The sequence below is a fragment of the Egretta garzetta genome, unplaced genomic scaffold, assembly GCF_000687185.1.
Source record: "Egretta garzetta isolate BGI_Z169 unplaced genomic scaffold, ASM68718v1 scaffold251, whole genome shotgun sequence".
Taxonomy (NCBI): Eukaryota; Metazoa; Chordata; class Aves; order Pelecaniformes; family Ardeidae; genus Egretta; species Egretta garzetta.
The window spans coordinates 7,402,836-7,425,274 of NW_009258952.1; the positions used below are offsets into that span (position 1 = coordinate 7,402,836).

The window sequence follows — 22,439 nt, forward strand, 5'->3', positions numbered from 1 at the left end:
TGGTGAGTATCTTCACTACAATGTGTTTGTGTAAAACAGTCACTGTATTATGAAGATCCTCCTGATAATAGGGTTAAATTTTGAAACATGTAAACTTTATTTACTAACTCTGTCCCTGACATTCAGGCAAGAGGACAGAAACAGTTTTAGAGACAGAGATTTTGTTACGTGGAATAAAGCAAATTTGATATTCTAAGCTAGGCATTTTAGAGAGAAAAATGCATTAAACAACTTGGGAATTACTCAAAAAAAAACCAACCTATTTTTTGATGCCTTTGCAGCCTTGTCCCTTTAATAAAGCTACTTTGGAATGCGACTACACATCCATAAATTTCAGGCAGACCAATTTACATTTTGGTTACGTTCTGGGAGGCAAATAGGCCTAACAGACATTACAAATAAAGCATGGTTTCCACAGAATCCCAAAGAAGATTTAAAATGTGGTTTTAGCTGGTTAAAATTCATGCTATAAAATCCAAATAATACCTTCCAAGAAAGCATTTGGGGAAAGTGGTTAATTTCCTCTTCCTGTCTTTGATGAGATTCCCTTGTTTGCACATCATTTTGTACAGTCTTTCTCCTTGCTCAGAGATCATCACCCAAGTGTCCTGTTCCATGCCCAATTTTAAACCTGCCAAAAATGCATTAAAATTTTAGGAAGTGATATTACCATTTTATTTCAGTATCTTCCCCAAAATAGAGAAGCAATACCAATATTTTCATACAAAAAAGTAAAGGCACTGTTTTCCATTACTTTTCTCACAATCAAAATTAAACCATGAGCATATGATCTTCATAAACTATAATCAAATGATATCTTTAAATTTCTCATAGCGAAGTTAAACTGTTACTGTATCGACATGACCATTGATATTGTAGTAATAAATACTAATGCTGTGATTTTCAGACTTCAGTATATGAACACTTGGAAGGGAGTAGTCATGTTTTCACAAGTTTGAAAGAAAAGGGCCTTGGTTTTGCTCTTACCATGGGTTAATAAAAATGTTTTCACTTAAAGGAAACTTTTTCAAATTTCCAATTAATAGTAACTACTTAACTGTTACATATTTGTTAGTTTCACATAAGATTAATTCAGCCCTTTTCCACAAAAGCATATATACAACCTGATTTTTATTTGCATCACAATTTTTTCAAAAACACAAAGCTATCAAGGGTTTTATTTCTTACTGGTTTATTTTTTCCTGTTTCTCTTCTTGAGAAAATCATTATGTTTTCTGAGTAACAGATGATCAAAACCAGTTTTTGTTGAATTATGCATCCTATTGGCAACTCATAGAAGCTTGTGCTTCCAAGGAATACCACAGACCTTCACATCCCATGTGCCTTCTCAATAAACAATCATTAATTCTGGACAAACCCACACACTTCTGGAATGTCTTGTGTACATGTTCTCAGTTTCTGTTCAGATTTTCACATTTTTACAACTATAACTATACATATTCAATCTGAGTAATAGTCTGCCACTTCTTTAATTCTGAAAATATAGCCAGAAAAAATGTACCTTCATGATAAAAAGCTAACAAAGGTACTGGAGAGATACAGGATTGTCTCGCACTATTCATGAACCAGATAGTGATGATGCCACACAAACAGAATTGCCAAGAAAAGAAAACTTCACCAATATACTACTTTTGGACCTTATAGAATGTTTATTGGTTAGAATCTGTATTGACTGTTTGAGACAGGTCATCACAGCATCATCAGCCTTAAAGATTATAATCTTTTAAATACATTTCTAACTTTCTGTTTGCCAAAGACTTCCTAGCAAAAAGTTTCAAGTTCAGCCTGATTTCCCCTAGCAAGAAAATACAATCTATAAAGTGGTCCTCGTTGATAATTCAGTTACAACCACTGAAATAGGGCTAAAGTACTTCCTTCAGGGCATGCTCTCCCTTTTGCTCAGCTTTTTCTATATGGATTCCAAATAAATCTATAGGTTGAGTTTCCCTAAGCAAACTGACACTCTGAGTCTCCCAACATGAACAGCCCAGCAAACCCCAGCTACAGAGCACACTCAAGCTGTATTTCCGTGCCTCACTCCTGCTCCAGATGCTGTATTTACCTACTCTGGGGATCACTGAGCTCTGCCATTCTGTGCAAGATGTGGGGTCTACAGCACCGCTACAAAGAAATGTACAGGCATGCACAGCACAACCAGGAGGGAGTCACTCACATGAGCCTCACGCCTAGACCAAGAGATCTGGGAAGTGTGTTCATTTGATTTAGTTCATCTCAGGCTTGCAAAGGAAATGAAACACACTTCTCACATGTGCGGTCACTTAAACTTCAGTGTAATTGCCTATATGTACACACACACGAACAGGCTCCATGTCTTATTAAGTAAACATACAATTAAAGCATCATTATGTTCACAGTGAATGGGAAAGTGTTATAGCTACATTTAGATACAGTATTTGAATTCTAAAAAGATAGCTGTTTGGTTCCTGAGTCATTTGGCAACTTGACTGCAATTAAGTTGATGCATCCTGCTTTGCAAGTGGTGTTTATACAGATATTTTGAAAAAAAATCACTGTGCTGGAGGAGATGGATAAATTTATAAGTTGACAGAGTAACAGAGGCATTCAAGAAATATTTTTGAAGACTCTGTGTTGCAAACTGAGTCTAAGTGTGTACCAAACTCTCTCCTCTTTCTTTCATGGTTGACTCCTTGGTGGCAAACCCACTGAGAACATCAGGAACTGAAAATTTCCCTGCGTTGTAGAATGCTAAAATCCTAAGACATGGCTTGACTTTGGGATGGCTACCTCAGACTTTACACTTGGCAAGGTTAGCTCAAACTCACCTCTACTACCAGCTGCTCAATTGTATAGTGTGAAATAGTAAGGATACATCAACATAAAATACTCCTACTAACTCTTTCTATTTCTTACCTAAAGGCATCAAGAGTCTCAGGGAGCCAAGAAACTTAGCAGTGAAGTGGGATTTGTTAAAAAACTTTTTAGCCAGTTCCAAACAAGGCCCTGTACAGAAGCAGGCAAACCTGGGTTTTGTTGTATTTGGCACCATCTCCACCACATTGCTTTCTCATTTGCTATTTTAAAAATGTTCTTAGACCTCTACGGCATCTTTTTCGCTTTTTCTGCTATTAATTCCTGACAGCACTATTAATTAGCCAGTGCTCAGACACCCTAGTTGAAACGCTGGTTCTATGGCAGATGTTCTACAAACATCCAGTATAAAACTTTAAAAGACCAAAGAAAGCTTTGTTAGTCTCCATTTACAATGGAGGCACAAAACAACAGCTCCTGCAACAAGCAACAGAAAATCTACACAGCCCAGGAAAAGAATCCCATATCTAACTACAAGGTCATATTTTCGTTCAATACCAAGGCTTCAAACATCATTACTGATCAGGATATTTCTCTTTGCAAATGAAATTAGCTCCAGAAGATGATGATGTGTCATCTTTCCCTGGTTCATGGTCACGTTTGAGATCAGGATTATATTTCATCCAAGTTCAGTTATTCAAAGAAGACAGTTGTTTGCCAATAGTGATTTCTTACTTTCTAGGGAAGGGGAGAATACATCAAAGACGGGGTTGTAGGTGTAGTCTGTACCATTTTGTGTTGGGATCATCTGCATGAAGATCCAACGTAGAAGACCTGATCATTTCAGTGATTCAGATGTACAGTCACAAAAAGGAATCGATGCATGCAAATCCCAAAAGGCATTTAGGACAGACCCTCATATACCACAAACCATAATAGTTCACAGGACTCAATGAAATGATGACAATTTAAACTGGTTGAGGATAAACCGTAAAATCATAGATTAAATCATCTCACTTTTTCCAAAACAGCATTTGTTACCAGCATACATGATTCAAGTCATTATGCCCTTCCCAGTACAAGTTTGATTTGTTTTTTCTGAGCTCGTAGTCATAAACCTTCAGTTGAACTTGACACCACAAGTTTGCCTAGCAGCTGGTTTTGCTTTATATCTCAACATAAAAATACAGTATGGCTTTCTGGCAAAGCAAAGCAAGGAAGGTTATTAACCTACCTTTTCTTCTTTCTCGCTCTTTCAAAATAGCTTCCAGCCATTCTTGCTTCTCTTCGGGGGTTTTTGCCATGCATACAAACCATTTGTTCTTTGCTGTGTTGTGGATCTTCCAGCCATTAATAACAGTGTGGCCACTGCTGTGATAGTCAGCTGGGAATAGACAAAATGGCTTAAAAAGCACCAACTCTTAAAAAAGCAACAGCTATAATTATTAAGAACTCTTATCATTATGCATAAAGCTCAGGAAATACAGAAGAATAGAAACAAATTTAAGTTATCTGTGCTGCTTGTGAACTATGTTATAACTTAATAAGCTGTATGTTTAACTTGTAGTAAATAATGTCCTTTTTAAAATGTAACTGAGAATTGCCTAGCATATGGAAGAAGGTATAAACTTGACACTAAAACAGGCAGGGTCCTATTAAAAGAACAGATCACGGTATTTGGAGTACTTTTGTTTGTGTTAAACTGTAATAAATAATTCCATAAAAAGCAGCACTATGGTTTTGCCCCTTAAATTACTCAGAGCTGCTGTGCTGATTGAATGATTTACTACTAAATTTTTAAAAAGGACTAAATATACAGGGGACAAATACAACTTCCATTTGATGAGTAAGCAAATCATAGAGCTTTGATGTATCTTTACTGGTTACCTGAATAAAGAAATATATATACACTTAGTTGTTTACACAAACCGAAACATAATACAAGATTTACTATGATTTCAAAAAATGCATTAACGAAATGCATCATTTTTGAAATATGTTTCTAACAGCCCTATGTTCAGTGGGCACATTGTGGGAGAGAGGTAACAATCGCTGATGTTCTTAGGTATCTAGAACTTCTGACTCAACATGTAAACTGCTATGCTGTAAAATGCAATTTACTACTCATTACTCTTTCTTTACTTACATAACATTTTATTTTAACATGCTAGTCCATAAATCTTATCCATAAATTAGCTAAACAGACTTCCTCTCCAAAACTAACACCCTTGAATATCCTTCACTAGGATTACACACATTTCCTGGGGGAAAATTAGTGAAGTATAAGTGTCCCATGATAACAAATACAATTTTTTGCATAAAATACAGATTAGAACTAGAACTCACAACTATTGTACAAAACATTAAAATATCACAGGTCAACATTCTCTCACCATGAACCTTCCCTAAGAGGCAAGAAAGTCCTGGGGCCAGCCCTGAACTACTATAATAACTACAGAGCTTTTTACTTTGTAAACACTTTTTCATAGTTCAGCCCTGTTTTGTATAATGAGATGGGATTTTCTGAAACTGAAACCCTTGCTGAAATGCTTGCTAAGATTTATCATAAATCTCAGCAGACATGGTAGTATCCTTTCAATAACTCTGCATTTTAATTAGATGGAAGGCAGCCAAGCTTTGTATACTGGGCTGGGAAATGTCAGGAACTACTAGAAAATCATAAGACTGATGGCTAATTTCTAAACCAACACAACTTTCTAGTAGTCAAACTGTATAAAAAGGTGCAAGCAAGTCTATGACAGGGAAAAAAATTGAATAAGTTATTTTTGCAACATCATATTTATACCACTTACCTATTTATCATATTTTTATTCACATAACCTACCCATAATACCCTTTATCCCTTTAAAAATGTTGTTTCTTGAAAACTAGCCATCATATCATTCATGCACTCTCAAAAAATCAGAGGCAAAAGTCAGAAGAAAGAAAGAAGCCTCAGACAGGAGCTCTCAGCTGACAGACTGCCCTTTGGAGATCAGAGGCAGGAGCACTACTGGAGGAAGGAAGGTTATGGTCCCTTTGTATTATTTAAGGATATACTTACAAACCTTACAATACAGCACTAGCTGCACCTCTTTGTTTATTTATTAAGTTAGAGGTTAACACATATAAAACTACAGGGTGCTATTTTTCCTGTGGGTCTTTGTTACTGTGTATCTATCATCACAACACCCATGTTACATAGGCAACTACTATGATCACTAATGCAGTGAGCTGAAGCAGTTAAAATTGCAGAAAAAAAAATTTAAGAATAATGGCTCAGACTCACAAATGGATTTATATCCTTCCATTTCACTTTGGACAGAAATTTGGTGTCAATTTAGTAGTTCAATGCAGAAAAAATGGCTCATCCAGCCACCTGAATGTCTCGTTGTAGAGATGACATTTTAAACATGCAGCTTCCTTGGCATCTCAAGGTCTGTAACTGCAGGGCCAAGCATACTGGCACCGCATTTATCTCATGCCACTACAAACTCACTGAATTTTGCGAAAAGCCCAACCACCTAGGTAGGTACTAAGATTGCCTAAGGCATACAGATGGCAATGAGTTCAGCTGGAGGAAAGTGGATAGCTATCACCCAGTTTTGTGACGGTAACCCATTCCTGTGATGCCCAGCTTGACCCCAACCTCTGCCTTTAACTGCAACACCCCTGCTTTCTCTTTTGATCCCCGTGTTCCCCATCACTACAATCCTCCAAGGCTCTCGTGAGCAATTTGTTCTCCTCAATACATCCATGTCCACAGTCTCCTGAAGAATGTTTCAGCATTCTGCTATCATCCCGTATAAACTCATACCTTTTTTGGACTGGCTATCAGACAAAATCTGGCCAAGAGCTGCAGACGTGCTAGCCAGACAACCAGGAGGTATGCATGTTCTGACTGGCCAGCTGCACAGGATATATGCACACCCTTCACATCAAGGCAATCACAGCTGCCGGTGAGTCTAAACAAACGATTTGCAAACCTGACATAATGGTTACAGAAGGAAGAAGAGAAAAGGAGACTGAGGGGAGACCTTATCGCCCTCTACAACTACCTGAAAGGAGGTTGTAGCAAAGTGGGTGTTGGTCTCTTCTCCCTGGTAATGGGCAATAGGATGAGAGGAAACAGCCTCAAATTGTGCCAGGGGAGGTTTAGACTGGACATTAGGAAAAATTTCTTCACTGAAGGCATTATCAGGCACTGGAAGGGGCTACCCAGAGAAGTGGTTGAGTCCCCATCCCTGGAGGTATTTAAAACACAGGTAGATGAGGTGCTTAGAGACATGGTTTAGTGATGGACAGGTACGGTTGGACTCAATGATCTTAAAGGTCTTTTCCAACCAAATGATTCTGTGATTCTAAGAGCATGAGACTTAAAGTTGCTTCATGCAAAGTCTGAGTAAGGATGCTCAACAAATCATTAAGCCTCCAACTTCCCAAGAAAAGGTGATGAAAGATGACATCATCTTCTAATGATACTTGGTAATACATTAAAGCTTGTAATTTGAGCAGTAATATATTGTTCAAAATTCAAGACTCAAAACCTTTGAGAGATACATAACAAGCAATATGTTACAGCCACATACAATAGAATTTGTTTCTTCCCTTAAAAAACCAAACAGAAATATCTGTATTGAAGTTCTTCTAAGTTTCTCAGACTTTAGGTTCTTAGTAGCACTGATGCTCACAAATACCAAGGAAATAATTGCTGCATAGTATCAATTCCCTTCCTTCTCTGTATACTTTTTCATGCAGTCACTGGTTACTATTAGCATGTAGTATTTTTTTCTATTTCATGCCTCATTTCAAGACAACAGGGGACACAAGTAAGATAGTATAAGCAACCATAAATCTAGTATTTCCTAAGTCTCAAGTGGTTGTCTTCATAAACTAAATAATATTCATTTAAAGGCTGGTGAATGCCTTTGGAAATATGCTTCTCTCTCAAAATTTAATTTTAAAAAATGAATACAGAACAACCAATACCATCACAATATACCCACCCTTCTAATACTTGCAACTGGCTGTGTAGCCACATTGTTTTAGGAACACAAATAGTCTGCCCTGATAAATAATATGCATTCCACTTTAATCACTGCAATCAAAAAAAGGCAGAGTGCTTCATGATGCAGAAACAAAAAAGAAAGCTTATACCAACCGTACTGCTCAGCCAAGGCCTAATTTCATGAAAGAAAAATTGCTTTTCAGAAAAAGCTTTGTTAATATCTGTTAGCATGTCATTAGCATGACAATAACCCACACTGGGAAGCTGTTTTCCTATTTCTATGCTTCTACTTACAAACAACGAAGACTACATTCCTACATCTATTGACACTGAGAGCAAAAGCTCTCAGTTACCCTGTTCCCTGGAGTCCTCTGGTTCCTTATACCAAGTGAGCAGATGATCCCAAAATCTGCATTAAAGAACTGTAGAAATATCATCTAGACTCAAGTCTTTAAAGTCTATAAAGACACCTATGAAGAGTGTAGGAGAAAGTCATGTGTAAATATGAAAATCTAAGCACTCTGCACTCAGAGCTTGCACTCTAAGAATTACAAAAAGTGATCAGTAATAGATGATTAAGAAGAATAAAATAATACAATACCAAAAAAAGCACCTGCAAAACTAATGCGAATGAGGCGCAAACGACCAGATTACTGGGAATCACTTGGGAAAGAGATGAAACAAAAAGAACTCAGGAGAATAGTACTGGGTTACAGTTCAGACACAGATGACTACAGGGGATGAGAAACAAGCCATCTGGGTGCAACAAATGAGAACAGTACAGAAACCAAGACAGAGTAAGGTTAAAGAAGGGCATCGTGATCTGAGTGAAAGAAAAAGTACCAGTGTGAGGAGAAGTAATACACTTCTGACTGTAAGGAGAGAAAACAGTTTGGGGTTTTGGTTTTTTTTTTTTTTTTAAAAGGGGGGTAGAGGATGGCAAGAAAAGGGCAGAAAGATGCCACAGGCCAGGGAAATAATACGGACTTTCTGTATTTCAAAGAGAACCATAGAAAGGAGGGATGAAATAGCAGTAATTACAAGAAAAAATATTCTAGGATATTGCACAAACTTAAATGGAGAAGGCAGGAAATGTGGGGATATGGAAAAAAAAAAAACGGAGATAAGAGTAATCTAGAAATCAAAATAACCAAACCATTAACTGATGTCTCAGAAGTGTGGAAAGGAGGACAGATTTTAGAAATGTTGCATACATAAAAGTGACAAGATTTTATATGGCTCAGGAGAGCAAGTGGGAAGGAAGCATGATAGCCTCCAGTACTGTGTACAAGGCTATAGGAAATGGGGACAGCAGCAAAATTTCCTGTGGCTGGAGGAAATTAGACTACTGGTGTCTGGAGTAGAGAGGAAGATTATTTGTCTTGGCCAAATTATACTTCAGGATTCACTGAGGAAGAACACAAACAGGCAGGAAGGAAAATGGGACACTGTGAAAGCGATCAAAGACTGGATAGCTGGAACAAGCAAATGAAGAAAGGTAGGACAGATTTGAGTCATGGAAGGAGGAAGAAATATTTGCTAAAGCCAACACTAAAAGCGTGGCAATATGTGGGATCAGAACCAGTGAAAGAAAAAATTTACAGAATTCTTGGAATATTCATCAGGAAGAAGAGGGTGGGTATAAGCCTCTGTGACCACAGTAATGCCAAGAGACATAAATAAAGAGATGCCATCTTAGAAAGTGACATAATGGAAACAGGAAAACTGTCTTTATTTCTAAGGCATACATAAGGAAGATGAAGGAAACGAAATGAACATTAAATAATACGTGACACAGAAGACTCAAACTCTCACCTGTCTTTTTTGCATAAACACAGCGCTGAGATTTTATACTAATAAAGCTAACAACTGAGCAGGAATTCAGGCCGGAAAAGGGAAATAGCAGGATATAGAATATAGGATAAATTATATCCAAGTCAACAAAGTTTGATGAAATTCACCATAGTGTAACCCATAAATATATCTGAACCACTAACTAAATCAGTGGGCCTGGTGAAGGACATAGCCCGAAAGAGATGTCAAGGAGTTCTTACAAAAAATGTCTAGTAAACAAAGAGAATGAATCAAGCATGATGCCACACTGCCCTACCTTATGTTCAGCATTTTCCAATAGTTTTATCAAGAGCTTAAATGGTTCAGCAATAACATCGTTTGTTCATGGCACCAAGGCAAGAAGCATGGCAAGAGCTTTGGGGAGTAAGACATGAATTCTGCATGCTTAATAAATTGTGGAAATAATAAGATAAAATTCAGTGCAGAAAAGAAAGTAACTATTCGGACCTACTCTCAGACATTAAAACAGTGTAAGATATAATGGGATAGGCACCAGTACTGCACAAAAGGATCTGGTGTGGTATTCTGGGACTCAACCTAAAAAACTGAAAAATAATGCTCTCAGAAAAGCCAAACAATCCTGGGATTGGTAATAGACATCCCACACACATGCAACACTACAGTAATTACTCTATTCTACTTGGTGCCAGTGAAGTTTCAGCTCTGGACACCTCATAATACAAAAGATGCAAACAAACTGAGAAAAACCCTGAAACTCGAAAGGACACAAAAAGTAATAAAAACTTGGAAAACATGTCCCACAACAAGAAGTTGAAAGACTTAAAAAGAAGAGATGAAGGAGAGACACAACAGCCTTCCCATAAACTATTTTGTTGCAATAAGAACAATAGTCAAACTGTTCTCCAAGTCTATCCAGTAGAACAAGAAGTGAGTGAACTATTTTGAATACAAGGAACTCGTGATTAGAAGAAAAAAGCAACTTAATTTTTAAGAGATACTTAACTTCTGCAAAGGACTTCTATGAAGCTTACTTAAGCTGTACAATCCTTGTCATTAATGCTCAGTTTCAGAAAGAAGTTGCATTAAGAAATGCTTGGAATCCATAGTAGATGTAGGGCAGACCTAATGCTATTTTAAAATCAGAAGAAGTAATATATCACGCAGAAATTTCCTCCAGACCTACATACTTGCAATGACATTGCAAAAATTTCCCTTTTTTTTTTTTTTTTTTTTTTCCAGTTTTACATTAAAAAGCCCAAAATGTTTCAGGTTTTCTTTATTAGTTCTAAGGAAACAATAATTGTTAACCTCAAAGGTTAAACTCAAGTTTGGGGCCCCTCACTACAAGAAAGATGTTGCGTTTCTGGAACATGTCCAGAGGAGAGCAACAAAGCTGGTGAGGGGTCTGGAGCACAAGGCTTACGAGGAGCGGCTGAGGGAGCTGGGGTTGTTTAGTGTGGAGAAGAGGAGGCTGAGGGGAGACCTTATTGCCCTCTACAATTCTCTGACAGGAGGCTGTACTGAGGTGGGCGTTGGTCTCTTCTCCCAGGCAATAGGGCGAGGGGAAATGGTCTGAAGTTGTGCCAGGGCAGGTTTAGGTTAGACATTAGGAAAAATTTTTTCAATGAAAGGATTGTCAAGCATTGGAACGGGCTGCCCAGGGAAGTGGTCGAGTCCCCATCCCTGGAGATATTTAAAAGACGGGTAGACGAGGTGCTTGGGGACATGGTTTAGTGGTGGGATGGCAGTGTTAGGTTAACAGTTGGGCTTGATGATCTTAAAGGTCTTTTCCAACCTAAACGATTCTGTAAGTTTCTAAAAGAAAAATGACATTTGTAGAAATACTTTGGCTTTTCACTTTTCTAATGTGTGTCAGGAAAATTTTAAGCAATCATATGAATTATATCCCTAGATATATTAAGAAAAAAAAGTTTCCTTTTTTCTTAAAACACTTATGTTACAATTTCAGCATTTATAGTGTTTGAGGTTTCATTCCAACAGAGGTAACTTTTCCATTTGCTTTTACAAATATAACACACACCTAGGGATAACCTATTTAGGAGTGCTGGAATGCTGTAAAGTGAAGTTAAGTTTGGATTTCAGTTGAGCAATAAATGTCACCTTATTTTATTACTCTGTTCATGTTAGCATAAAACAGTCATCTGTGACCGCCCAGCTAATAATGTATGAAAGCAATGATGTGTCACAGAAGCTGAGTGTCGATATGAGCAGATAGTCCTTTTAAAGTGGCATCTTACTCTTTCTTTCTAAGTACAAGGAGCACTCTCCATTCTCAAAGAAATCATGAAACTGCATTTGATTCCAGCACTTTGAAAAACTGCTCTGTAAATGAGCAACACAAATATACTCACCTGTTCCATCATCTACATTCTCTACTTCCATCACTTCTGTGTTTATTCTGCCCCGAAAAAGGTAACGATGGCCATCTGTAGAAGCTTTGCTGTTCTTCAACCGCCTGATAAAAGAAAGAACAGAGAGCATGTCATCCACCACCTTTTGCTATGTTTCTGCAATGGCACCTGTACATGTAGTGTTTAAGGACTACTGTAAGAATCACAACCCTTTTATACATGTGCAGTCGAACTGTGGAAACCATTGCTGAATGGGACACTGTTGATGCTAAAGCAAAGAAGCTACCTATGGTAAGAATAAGCTGCAAATTGCTGGCTGATAGGAGAGTTTTATCAGGAAATCTCATTCTGTTAATGCCCTGTTCCAACACTTGCTACTTATATGCTACTGCCTGCCATCAAAGACAAATTACTGCATCAGGCGGATCGTTCCTGCTAAATGGTTTAAGCTTCCTTAATGCTAGTCAAGAAATTCAACACAAGGGTAGCATGATTGAAAAAAAGGAAATAAGAACACTTTTGGATATAAATCTTGACGTACACACGTTAGCCTCGTAAGTGGGATTAATGCATGGAAGAACTATGAACACATTTTTTTCTTCCTCAAGTAAGGGTTAACCAAGAATTATAATTAAGAATTGCTGAAATTTTGAGAAAGTTTCACAGCGACATATTCCAATGCACTTTGCATGCTGTAAGTCTGTTACCAGTGAAATCAAGGCTTTTTGAGAATCCCAGTTCTAGGCAGCTTTTCCCACCTCAGATAAGCTAGGGATGATTCTCTGTCCATTTTGGCCTATAATGATAATTAATACTGTATATCAATCAAAGGTCAGTTCCTGAGAATTAATGATCCTCTGAATTCTGACCTTCACGCACTCCAGAGAGGTACCAATCTTAAGAAAATGACCTGCCTCTCAATCATTACTGTCTAATGAGTTACTCTACTATAAATTTCTTATTCAAAAAACAAATAATATATTTAAAAAAAAAAAAAAGCAGCAAACACAAAGGTTCAGTATCACATATTTTTCCTCTCCGAAGTGAGATAAATCGAGTAACTCCAGTGACCTTTGTACCTATGAACCCAAATTTAGCAATCCACATTTATACAGCTCTGCAGCACAAGGATGCATAAAATATCTCATACCACAGAAACAGGAAAATTTTTGTAAAATTTCCAAAATACAAACCTGCTGTGACCAATGCTTTCTTTATCTACTTGCAAATCAATACCCGAAGTATCTTGCTGGCATATAATCAATTCATTTTCCACCATAAACCCTGGAACTATGAGTTAAATTGAGTTATTCTCATGTCTGCGGAGGTGTCAGCAAGGTACCAGGCAATGACATGTAGGACATGATTGCTCAAAACTAAAGAAATCATTGACCTTTCATGTGTTTTGAGATTTTCATCTGATCATGCATTTTAGCTAGAATATGGCTACAAAAATTCGTAATGTAGTAGTGGACAAGTAAAGAGATACTATGTAATCAATAACTTAATTGTAATTGCTAGACAACAAAATATAGCAAAAATCAGAAATTTTGAAAAGAGCATGAGTTTATATTGAACCAATCTACATAAAAATGAAACTGAGCAGTCACAGAATTATATCCTTGAAATAATTTCAGTATTCAACACTAGATATAATCACAAACTTCTTAAACTGTTCATACTCGACTGTTAGAAAAGTTCTGTAACCTAAGCAAGAGCTGAAAACTTAAAAGCAAAGGACTGATTCACTGTAGCTAGTGAAGTATAAATTACCTATCTTCTCACATGTAAATGCTTCCCTGTTAACAGAGTAATCTAATAGGAGGAAACAATATTCCCTGGGGAAGATTTTTAAGCCTTCCTCAGTGTTAGCCAGCAGTTTCTTCTGCAGTAGCCCACTGGAAAAAAAAGCATTTCCAATCCAGTCTGAAAAAGATCCCTGCAGAACAAGCTCAGGAGCTTTACAATTTAAAGAGATTATTATAATTAATAGGGTCCATGGCTACTTTCCACTACTACCACTTCTACTTCTCATACCACATACTGATGAGTCTGATCTTCCCCATGTATTGGTTCAGCAAGAAGCTCTGCAGGTGCTACAGTGTATCTAACCACAAGTCTATAATTAGCACAGGAGGAGAGAAAAGAGATATCCATCCCCTAGCCACCTGCTCTTATGTATGACACCATGCATATGAGTATGAACTGATTTGGAAAAATATTTTTTTAAATATTTAAATTTTTTAAAAAAATATTTAAAATAATACTTTGGAATTATGAGTCCTGTGCAAAAACTCATGTGAAAAATACCATATTAGAAATTACATACAGACATTACATAAGATATTGCAGTAACAGACAATAAGGGGTTGCTAATAAAGTTTTAAAGCATCTACTAAAAACTGGTTTCAGATGCATGCGTTTTATACATAAATGTCCACTTGCTTCGCTGGCTGTAGTTGTATATATACATCTGAGGTTATTAACTAGACTACACCACACATGGATATTGTGGCACACATACATAGGAGTTCTGGTCTCTATTATCCAACCCTCATATCCCCTTCCCTTTCATCCACCAAGAACAGGTAGCAAGAAGAAAATGATAAGCACCCATTCCTTCCAGCTAAAACAACAGGAGAGGAGGAAATCATTATGGCATCAAGCTGCCTGATCGCTCTTTTCATCCTCAAGTTGATGGTGCTGGGTGCTCCCACACACTGAACTGCAGGGCCAATAACCTTCACCTGAATGCACCAAGCGTACATTTTGCTGTTAGCATTGCACTTGACCATCCTCTCATGCACAGCCTTCAAAAGCAGCTGGGCCAGGATCCACCCATTAACAGACACAACCACTGCCAAGCCAGAACACTGATCGGAACAAAGGGATATTACAGGTGCAGGGAAAGACATCTTTCATTTGGATGCTACGGACAATCCAGGGCACTTGTAAAAGACAGATGGAAAAAACAGGATGAAAGTTGGCTATCAAACCTGGAACTACCCTTGAAAATCTTACAGCGCACGCACTGATCTGATGGACACGGCTGCAGTGATGACAGAAGAACCTGGATTTATGAAGCTATACTTTCAGCAGCTTCAGACAGTTTCCTTGACTCTACACTGAAGCTGATGGTGAACTTCCCTGAAACCATCCAGAAGTGTGCAGGGGTAGAGGCAAAGATAATGGCATTCACAGTGCTGTTAGAGAGCGTACTCAAGGTCTATTGTGTATCTAGGAATCTATCAAGGCTCTATCCAGTAATATGTATTAAGTGGCTACTGAAGAACAGGTTTTGGATCAAAGAAACAAACTCAAGCAGTTTCAAAAGGGATGCCTGTACATAGGAGAACGCTTATTTTTCCGAAGCATAAGAGCACTGGGCAAACTTTAGCTGCCAAAGCTTGTTGCTGAACTGAGGAATTGCTCCTTGCAATGCAGCATGCAGCAGCTTTCTGGCTGTTCTCCCTCATTAGAAATACAAAGCTCGAAACACTTGAATCTGTGGAGACTAATTTTATAACAGAAGCTACAATACTGACTTTTTGAACTAAAAATGCAGTCTGTTACCCTTCCTAGAAGAGAGTGAGGCCATCGCGTATAACCTATTGTGGAAGACTGACAAAAGATTCCTTCTCCCTGCACTTCATCATTTGGATTCTGCATTCCTACAAAATTTTTCCAATGTTTGAATTAAATACGCTTCTCTTTGGAGTGTGAAAAAACCTATTCCTCTAAAAATGCTGACTTTCATATTGCAATTATCTGCAGTAAAAAATTCAGTGGTGTTCAAATTTTCTTATGAAACAGGATACAGAGGATTAACTCTACTGTGAGAAAAATAGAAATTATTTTTCAAAGTACAAATTAAAATTTACCTGTGCTTTTTTTTGCAGTAGACCAAAAGGTTATAAAAGAGAAAAAATATCCTCAAAAAGTGTCTGTGATGTTGGACCCCTAAAATCAATTGGAAAGAGATTAGTTTTTATTCTGTGAGAACTGACAGATTCTGCGCCAATTAAGGAAAAGTTTCATATACAAACTCACGACCATAATGATTATCTGAAAACACCAAGAATAAGACTTATGGTAATTTATTGCATTGTAATTAAATATCTTCTACTGTTTACTTAATGATGTTAACACCAGCTTTGTATTAATTTAGAATTGCCATTAACTGGGGGGGAGGGTTTGTGGCTTTTTTTGAATGGATAAAGTTTATATCACTAAAGTTTCCAAATTATATTACATCTGTACATGAGACCTCACCTGAAAAATCAGGGCAACTTTATACAATAATTCTTATCCTCAGTAACTTTACTACTTAGTCAGAAATGTCTCAAAATGGGGCTTTACAAGACATAATCCATGCCAAGATGAACTTGGAAGCCAAAGCAACCTGGAACTTGAACATCGTTATGGGTATATGCTTCCACACTAAATTAAGCTAAACACAAAATCAAAATGAAAAAACAGCAAAATTTAAAATTCAGACAAAGCTACTAGTGGCACATACAACAAGACTGTCTAGTATACTTCCTCTTAACGTACTCTGAAGTCATCAGAATTTTGCTAGGCTTAAACTGTTTGGGATGAGACTTCCCATGCTTCATTTTTGCTTCAAGGCAGATTGTTCTTCCATGTCAAAAGAAGGCAGGCATTTCCATAAAGGTTAATGAAAAAGAAGTACCTTTAACAAAGGATAAAATTCTCCCCAAAATACTTCTATGAAAAAGTCATGGTATTTCTATGCCTCGTAAAGAGAAATTTACCTCTCAAGGAAGCCTGCCTTGAATTCAGAGGTGTACTTCTGAAAATCCAGGCTCCTGTGGGACAGAGCTCCTGCCATGTACTATATGCATCCAGCCATGTGATCCTATAGATAATTATGCATGCTGGCTGCACTGAGCATATTACACCCATGGCTCAAGGAGTTTCCTAACTTGAGGCACTCAGCAATCAGCTTGGAAAACCTGCAAAAGCTAGGACTTTCCTTTCATCTACACATGTTCTGAATGACTTATGCCTGCAATAGCTGTAGTTACTTCCTCTTCTTGATCTAACCACAGTAGCCCAAAGAAAAATGCATTCAATTAAGAGCCAAGAAGCAATCATGGGTTCTGCTCTCAGCTCTTCATCTTACTGTTCAGCCTTTGTACGTCACAGCACTGAATATTGAGCAATAGTTCAGACGCTGTTCTAAGGAGAGCACAGTCTGTTTACAGAGATGATAAGAGAGATTGCACAACCACTGGAACACAATTCAGGTCTCTAAATAAAGCAGCTTCAGTACCGGTATTAACTAACCACCCTTGTTTCCGTTCGGGATCAAATGGGCCAAAAAATGAGTGTCATCTATAGCCACTACACTGTACTTCCCTTCCCAAGGTAGAAGAAGCACCAGAAGCTGCCATACTAATTTTACAGTTTTGTTTGAAACCAAACACTGAAACACCTTAAAAGGACACTCAGTAATATAAATTAAGCATAAATTAGGGCTGTGCTTAATGTTTGCTGGTGCCAACTTCAGAAAAGCAGGTCATTTCTTCCCATTGCATTTCATTGCTTTTGCGTATTAAAAAGAGAAACCAGTACCTTATGCCACTTTTAAAATTTGCTGGAATAGTACTTGCTAATAATTTGCATTTTAAAAGGTTGGATATTTTTTAAAGGTTTTTCATTTGTTTTTACAGAAAAATTCAGCTTTGCTGAAAAATTGTAATTTTTTGTAGGGGAGACAAAAAAATTTCAGCTTAAGGCTTCGAAACTGTTTCAGCAGTTTCAGCTTTCTACAAAAGGGTGTATTTTTTCATAGAAAGGGTTTTATGAAAACTTTTTGTCTCTTTTTACTGAAAAAATTCATTTTCACTGTAGAAAAATACAACCTTTTCCCAACAGTCTTAGAAAGATCTGCTACTGTGCCAGCATCGTGTCAGAAAATACTGTATTTTATACATATTTTAAATGTATATAATTCAGGCTACCTGAATTACCAGGATTTGCCTCATTCATGATTCAAGTTCAACGCTGGAATATGACAGTGGGTATTATCTGTATCACATTAGTACCCTTTGCTATTGTTTTCCTCTTTGTTTTCCTCCTTTTCTAACATAAACTGCTAGATGATGGAAAAAAACATTCTAGAGATTTTTTTCCTCCCTTGGAGACCTCCTGTCCAAATACTGAACAGTGTTAACTTCACTTATTGAATACCTTTTGACAAGATCACAACCCATGCTGGTATGGCCGCAGGTCAGTCAATTTTGTTATTGCTGGTTTTATTTGCTGAAGTCCAAGGGAATAAGATAACAGGATCAGAAGTCACATCTGGCTGTCCTACATAACACTGCCAGTGCAGAAAAATCCCCTGCCACCCCCTTGCCTATGTAACACTGTTAGGATCAGCCTGTTCCTAGACTTTGTGCGGGCATGGAGCTGATAGGGACAAAGGAGGAGGGGCATATAATGTGAAAGTACTGCTGTCTTTACACCTGGGGTGAGCAGTCCTCTCCACCACATCCCTTAGGGATGAAAAACATGCCTGAAGAAGGATAAAGCAGAGAGTACACAAGCACTGCCATATCACCATGTAGTTCAAAGGAGGACTGACAACTGTAAGAACATTTCCATGAAGGATGTATCTACACCTTGAACTTCCACATGGGTTTGCAGCAGGAACACCAAGCTACAGTTGATAGCCAGCCCAGTAAGATAATTCATTTATCCAGCTCTGAGCTATCCCTCTCATGGGGGAATGTTCAAGGCTGCAGAAATACAAGAGAGGTCACCCCTGTCTAAGAAGTGGTAGAGAGACTATCTACTGCACAGCTAAAACTGAACTATACTACCTACAAGCAATACTTTTGCAACAAATATTACCAAAACCTTCTAACACAAACATGCTTTCATTCAGTGTTTGAACTGAAACTACCAGGGAAGTCTCAAATATGAGTAATTTGAATATGAAAAGTAATTTGCTATTTTAAAGTTTTCATGAATACGTACATTTATACTCAGTGCTTGCAAGGACGATCATATAGTTGCCCAACCTAAATGTAAAATCACTAACTGCTATGCTACAATTCATGTTTCTATACATTTAAAACACCTGCAATTAGACCTGATGGGGTATTTTCAGTGAAACCAGCATTTTTGTAGTATGTCAATTTGAAAATGCCATATGCTACAGAAACAAACCTGTTCTAATCATCTTCCAACAAAACATAAGGATTCAACTGGGAAAAAATGCAAAGCAAGTTTTTGCTTTTCAGAGCACACTTCTACTGTGAATCTAGACTAGTTTTTCCCCCCGACTTTCCTACTGAGCCACTGAAGACTCTAAACATCTAACTGTAGAGAAGTTCTCTCCTGGGGGTCACAGTGGAGCTGACGACTGTGTGGTTTTCCAGGATAGCTGATGTGGAAATTAAAAGCCTGTAAGATCTCAGAGCTTGCAGGCTATTTAGATAAAACTGACTCCTAACAACCCCAGGCTGCCAGTCAGTCACCTATCAGTCCACTCAGGCCATAGCTCAAGCAAGAGCTCCAAAATGTGGGCTACCATGGCCATATCACAAAATACATAGACTTAAAATGCACTGGAAGGAGACAGACTATATGCAAGAAATACAAAACTTTACACATACATACCCCCATCCTTAAGTCATTTAAAAATGTCCTTTGCTACCTTGAGATCAAAAGCATCATTTGTTGGTTTAATTTGTTACAAAAGCTACTTATCCACGTATTCTGGGCAAATATCAGTCAAGCACAGAGGTCTGACCATACTGATTCAGTGGTCATCACCCTAGCAGTGATAAAGGTCAGAAACAGCAGATATTAACTTACTCTTCAGTACTTGCACATGGGCATAGGAAACAGAAATAAATAAGGGGAAAGGGCTAAAAAATCTGGAGTTTAAAACAGAAATCTCTATTAAAATACTACATGATGATACGGTGGAATGGAAAGGAACAGAATACCCCATACTATTGTCACTAAGTTAGCCTGTGACTCAGACTGGGTTGTTTGGTTTCCAGCTTAAAACAAATGCAACAATTTTATTTTTTCTTCTCTCACTGTAACATCCACACAAATTTTACTGACAGACTCCTTCAGCTGCTGAGCCATTCTCCAGCTGAGACAGCCACCTACACAAGTTCTGAATTCAGGCCAATAAATTTAACCACTTAGGAAATTAAGTGAGAAAGTCATTATACTCAAAATTTTCTTTCTTGAAACAGATGTTCCCTTTTTCCATGAATCTGTATTTTTATCATAACAAACACAAGCTTCATTTTATGACACTTATGTATAGGAATTCAAGTCATGCTTTGATCAGATTCTAAAAATAGTCTTTAATTTTTTCCCTTTCCTTCTAGTTGGGGCCAAGCAATGTGCTAAGCATTTCCTTCTGGAAGGAAATCTCCAACAAGTTTGCCTCTTTATTTTTAGGCAATGCAGAAAACCAGATGTTTATTTAATTAAATCCACTCTCATACACTGCATTCAGAGATTTTTCATAGTTGTTGCTGGGAATCATTCAAAATACTGTTAACTCTTATACATGCTCTGGAATTCTTACCATTTCAAGGACTAACCATATACTATGTTTGAAAAGGATGCGCATATTAAGATCAGGGCAATTTTGCCAGATTGGCACCTTGTGGTTGCCATATGATAACATCAAACCTCATCAGCTAACTTACAATAAGCACCACATAACTCTACCTAAAACATACTATTCTAAGACAATGGCACTATTTGAATAGCACAAGTGAAAACCTAAAATTAAATCGCGGGTGCCATATGCTACAGAAACAAACCTGTTCTAATCATCTTCCAACAAAACATAAGGATTCAACTGGGAAAAAATGCAAAGCAAGTTTTTGCTTTTCAGAGCACACTTCTACTGTGAATCTAGACTAGTTTTTCCCCCCGACTTTCCTACTGAGCCACTGAAGACTCTAAACATCTAACTGTAGAGAAGTTCTCTCCTGGGGGTCACAGTGGAGCTGACGACTGTGTGGTTTTCCAGGATAGCTGATGTGGAAATTAAAAGCCTGTAAGATCTCAGAGCTTGCAGGCTATTTAGATAAAACTGACTCCTAACAACCCCAGGCTGCCAGTCAGTCACCTATCAGTCCACTCAGGCCATAGCTCAAGCAAGAGCTCCAAAATGTGGGCTACCATGGCCATATCACAAAATACATAGACTTAAAATGCACTGGAAGGAGACAGACTATATGCAAGAAATACAAAACTTTACACATACATACCCCCATCCTTAAGTCATTTAAAAATGTCCTTTGCTACCTTGAGATCAAAAGCATCATTTGTTGGTTTAATTTGTTACAAAAGCTACTTATCCACGTATTCTGGGCAAATATCAGTCAAGCACAGAGGTCTGACCATACTGATTCAGTGGTCATCACCCTAGCAGTGATAAAGGTCAGAAACAGCAGATATTAACTTACTCTTCAGTACTTGCACATGGGCATAGGAAACAGAAATAAATAAGGGGAAAGGGCTAAAAAATCTGGAGTTTAAAACAGAAATCTCTATTAAAATACTACATGATGATACGGTGGAATGGAAAGGAACAGAATACCCCATACTATTGTCACTAAGTTAGCCTGTGACTCAGACTGGGTTGTTTGGTTTCCAGCTTAAAACAAATGCAACAATTTTATTTTTTCTTCTCTCACTGTAACATCCACACAAATTTTACTGACAGACTCCTTCAGCTGCTGAGCCATTCTCCAGCTGAGACAGCCACCTACACAAGTTCTGAATTCAGGCCAATAAATTTAACCACTTAGGAAATTAAGTGAGAAAGTCATTATACTCAAAATTTTCTTTCTTGAAACAGATGTTCCCTTTTTCCATGAATCTGTATTTTTATCATAACAAACACAAGCTTCATTTTATGACACTTATGTATAGGAATTCAAGTCATGCTTTGATCAGATTCTAAAAATAGTCTTTAATTTTTTCCCTTTCCTTCTAGTTGGGGCCAAGCAATGTGCTAAGCATTTCCTTCTGGAAGGAAATCTCCAACAAGTTTGCCTCTTTATTTTTAGGCAATGCAGAAAACCAGATGTTTATTTAATTAAATCCACTCTCATACACTGCATTCAGAGATTTTTCATAGTTGTTGCTGGGAATCATTCAAAATACTGTTAACTCTTATACATGCTCTGGAATTCTTACCATTTCAAGGACTAACCATATACTATGTTTGAAAAGGATGCGCATATTAAGATCAGGGCAATTTTGCCAGATTGGCACCTTGTGGTTGCCATATGATAACATCAAACCTCATCAGCTAACTTACAATAAGCACCACATAACTCTACCTAAAACATACTATTCTAAGACAATGGCACTATTTGAATAGCACAAGTGAAAACCTAAAATTAAATCGCGGG

General features: G+C 37.6%; 1 protein-coding gene across 1 annotated transcript in view; it reads right to left on the reverse strand.

Annotated features, from left to right (window-relative positions):
* Positions 1-22,439, reverse strand: part of PREX2 (phosphatidylinositol-3,4,5-trisphosphate dependent Rac exchange factor 2) — a 189,038-nt gene that overhangs the window by 102,308 nt on the left and 64,291 nt on the right. The window contains exons 7-11 of the mRNA XM_009634464.2: positions 16,366-16,456; positions 15,888-15,966; positions 12,007-12,110; positions 4,046-4,195; positions 487-631 (exon numbers count right to left, since the gene is read on the reverse strand). Of these exons, the coding sequence (XP_009632759.1) occupies positions 487-631; positions 4,046-4,195; positions 12,007-12,110; positions 15,888-15,966; positions 16,366-16,456 (569 nt within the window). The remainder of the gene's footprint in view (positions 1-486; positions 632-4,045; positions 4,196-12,006; positions 12,111-15,887; positions 15,967-16,365; positions 16,457-22,439) is intronic.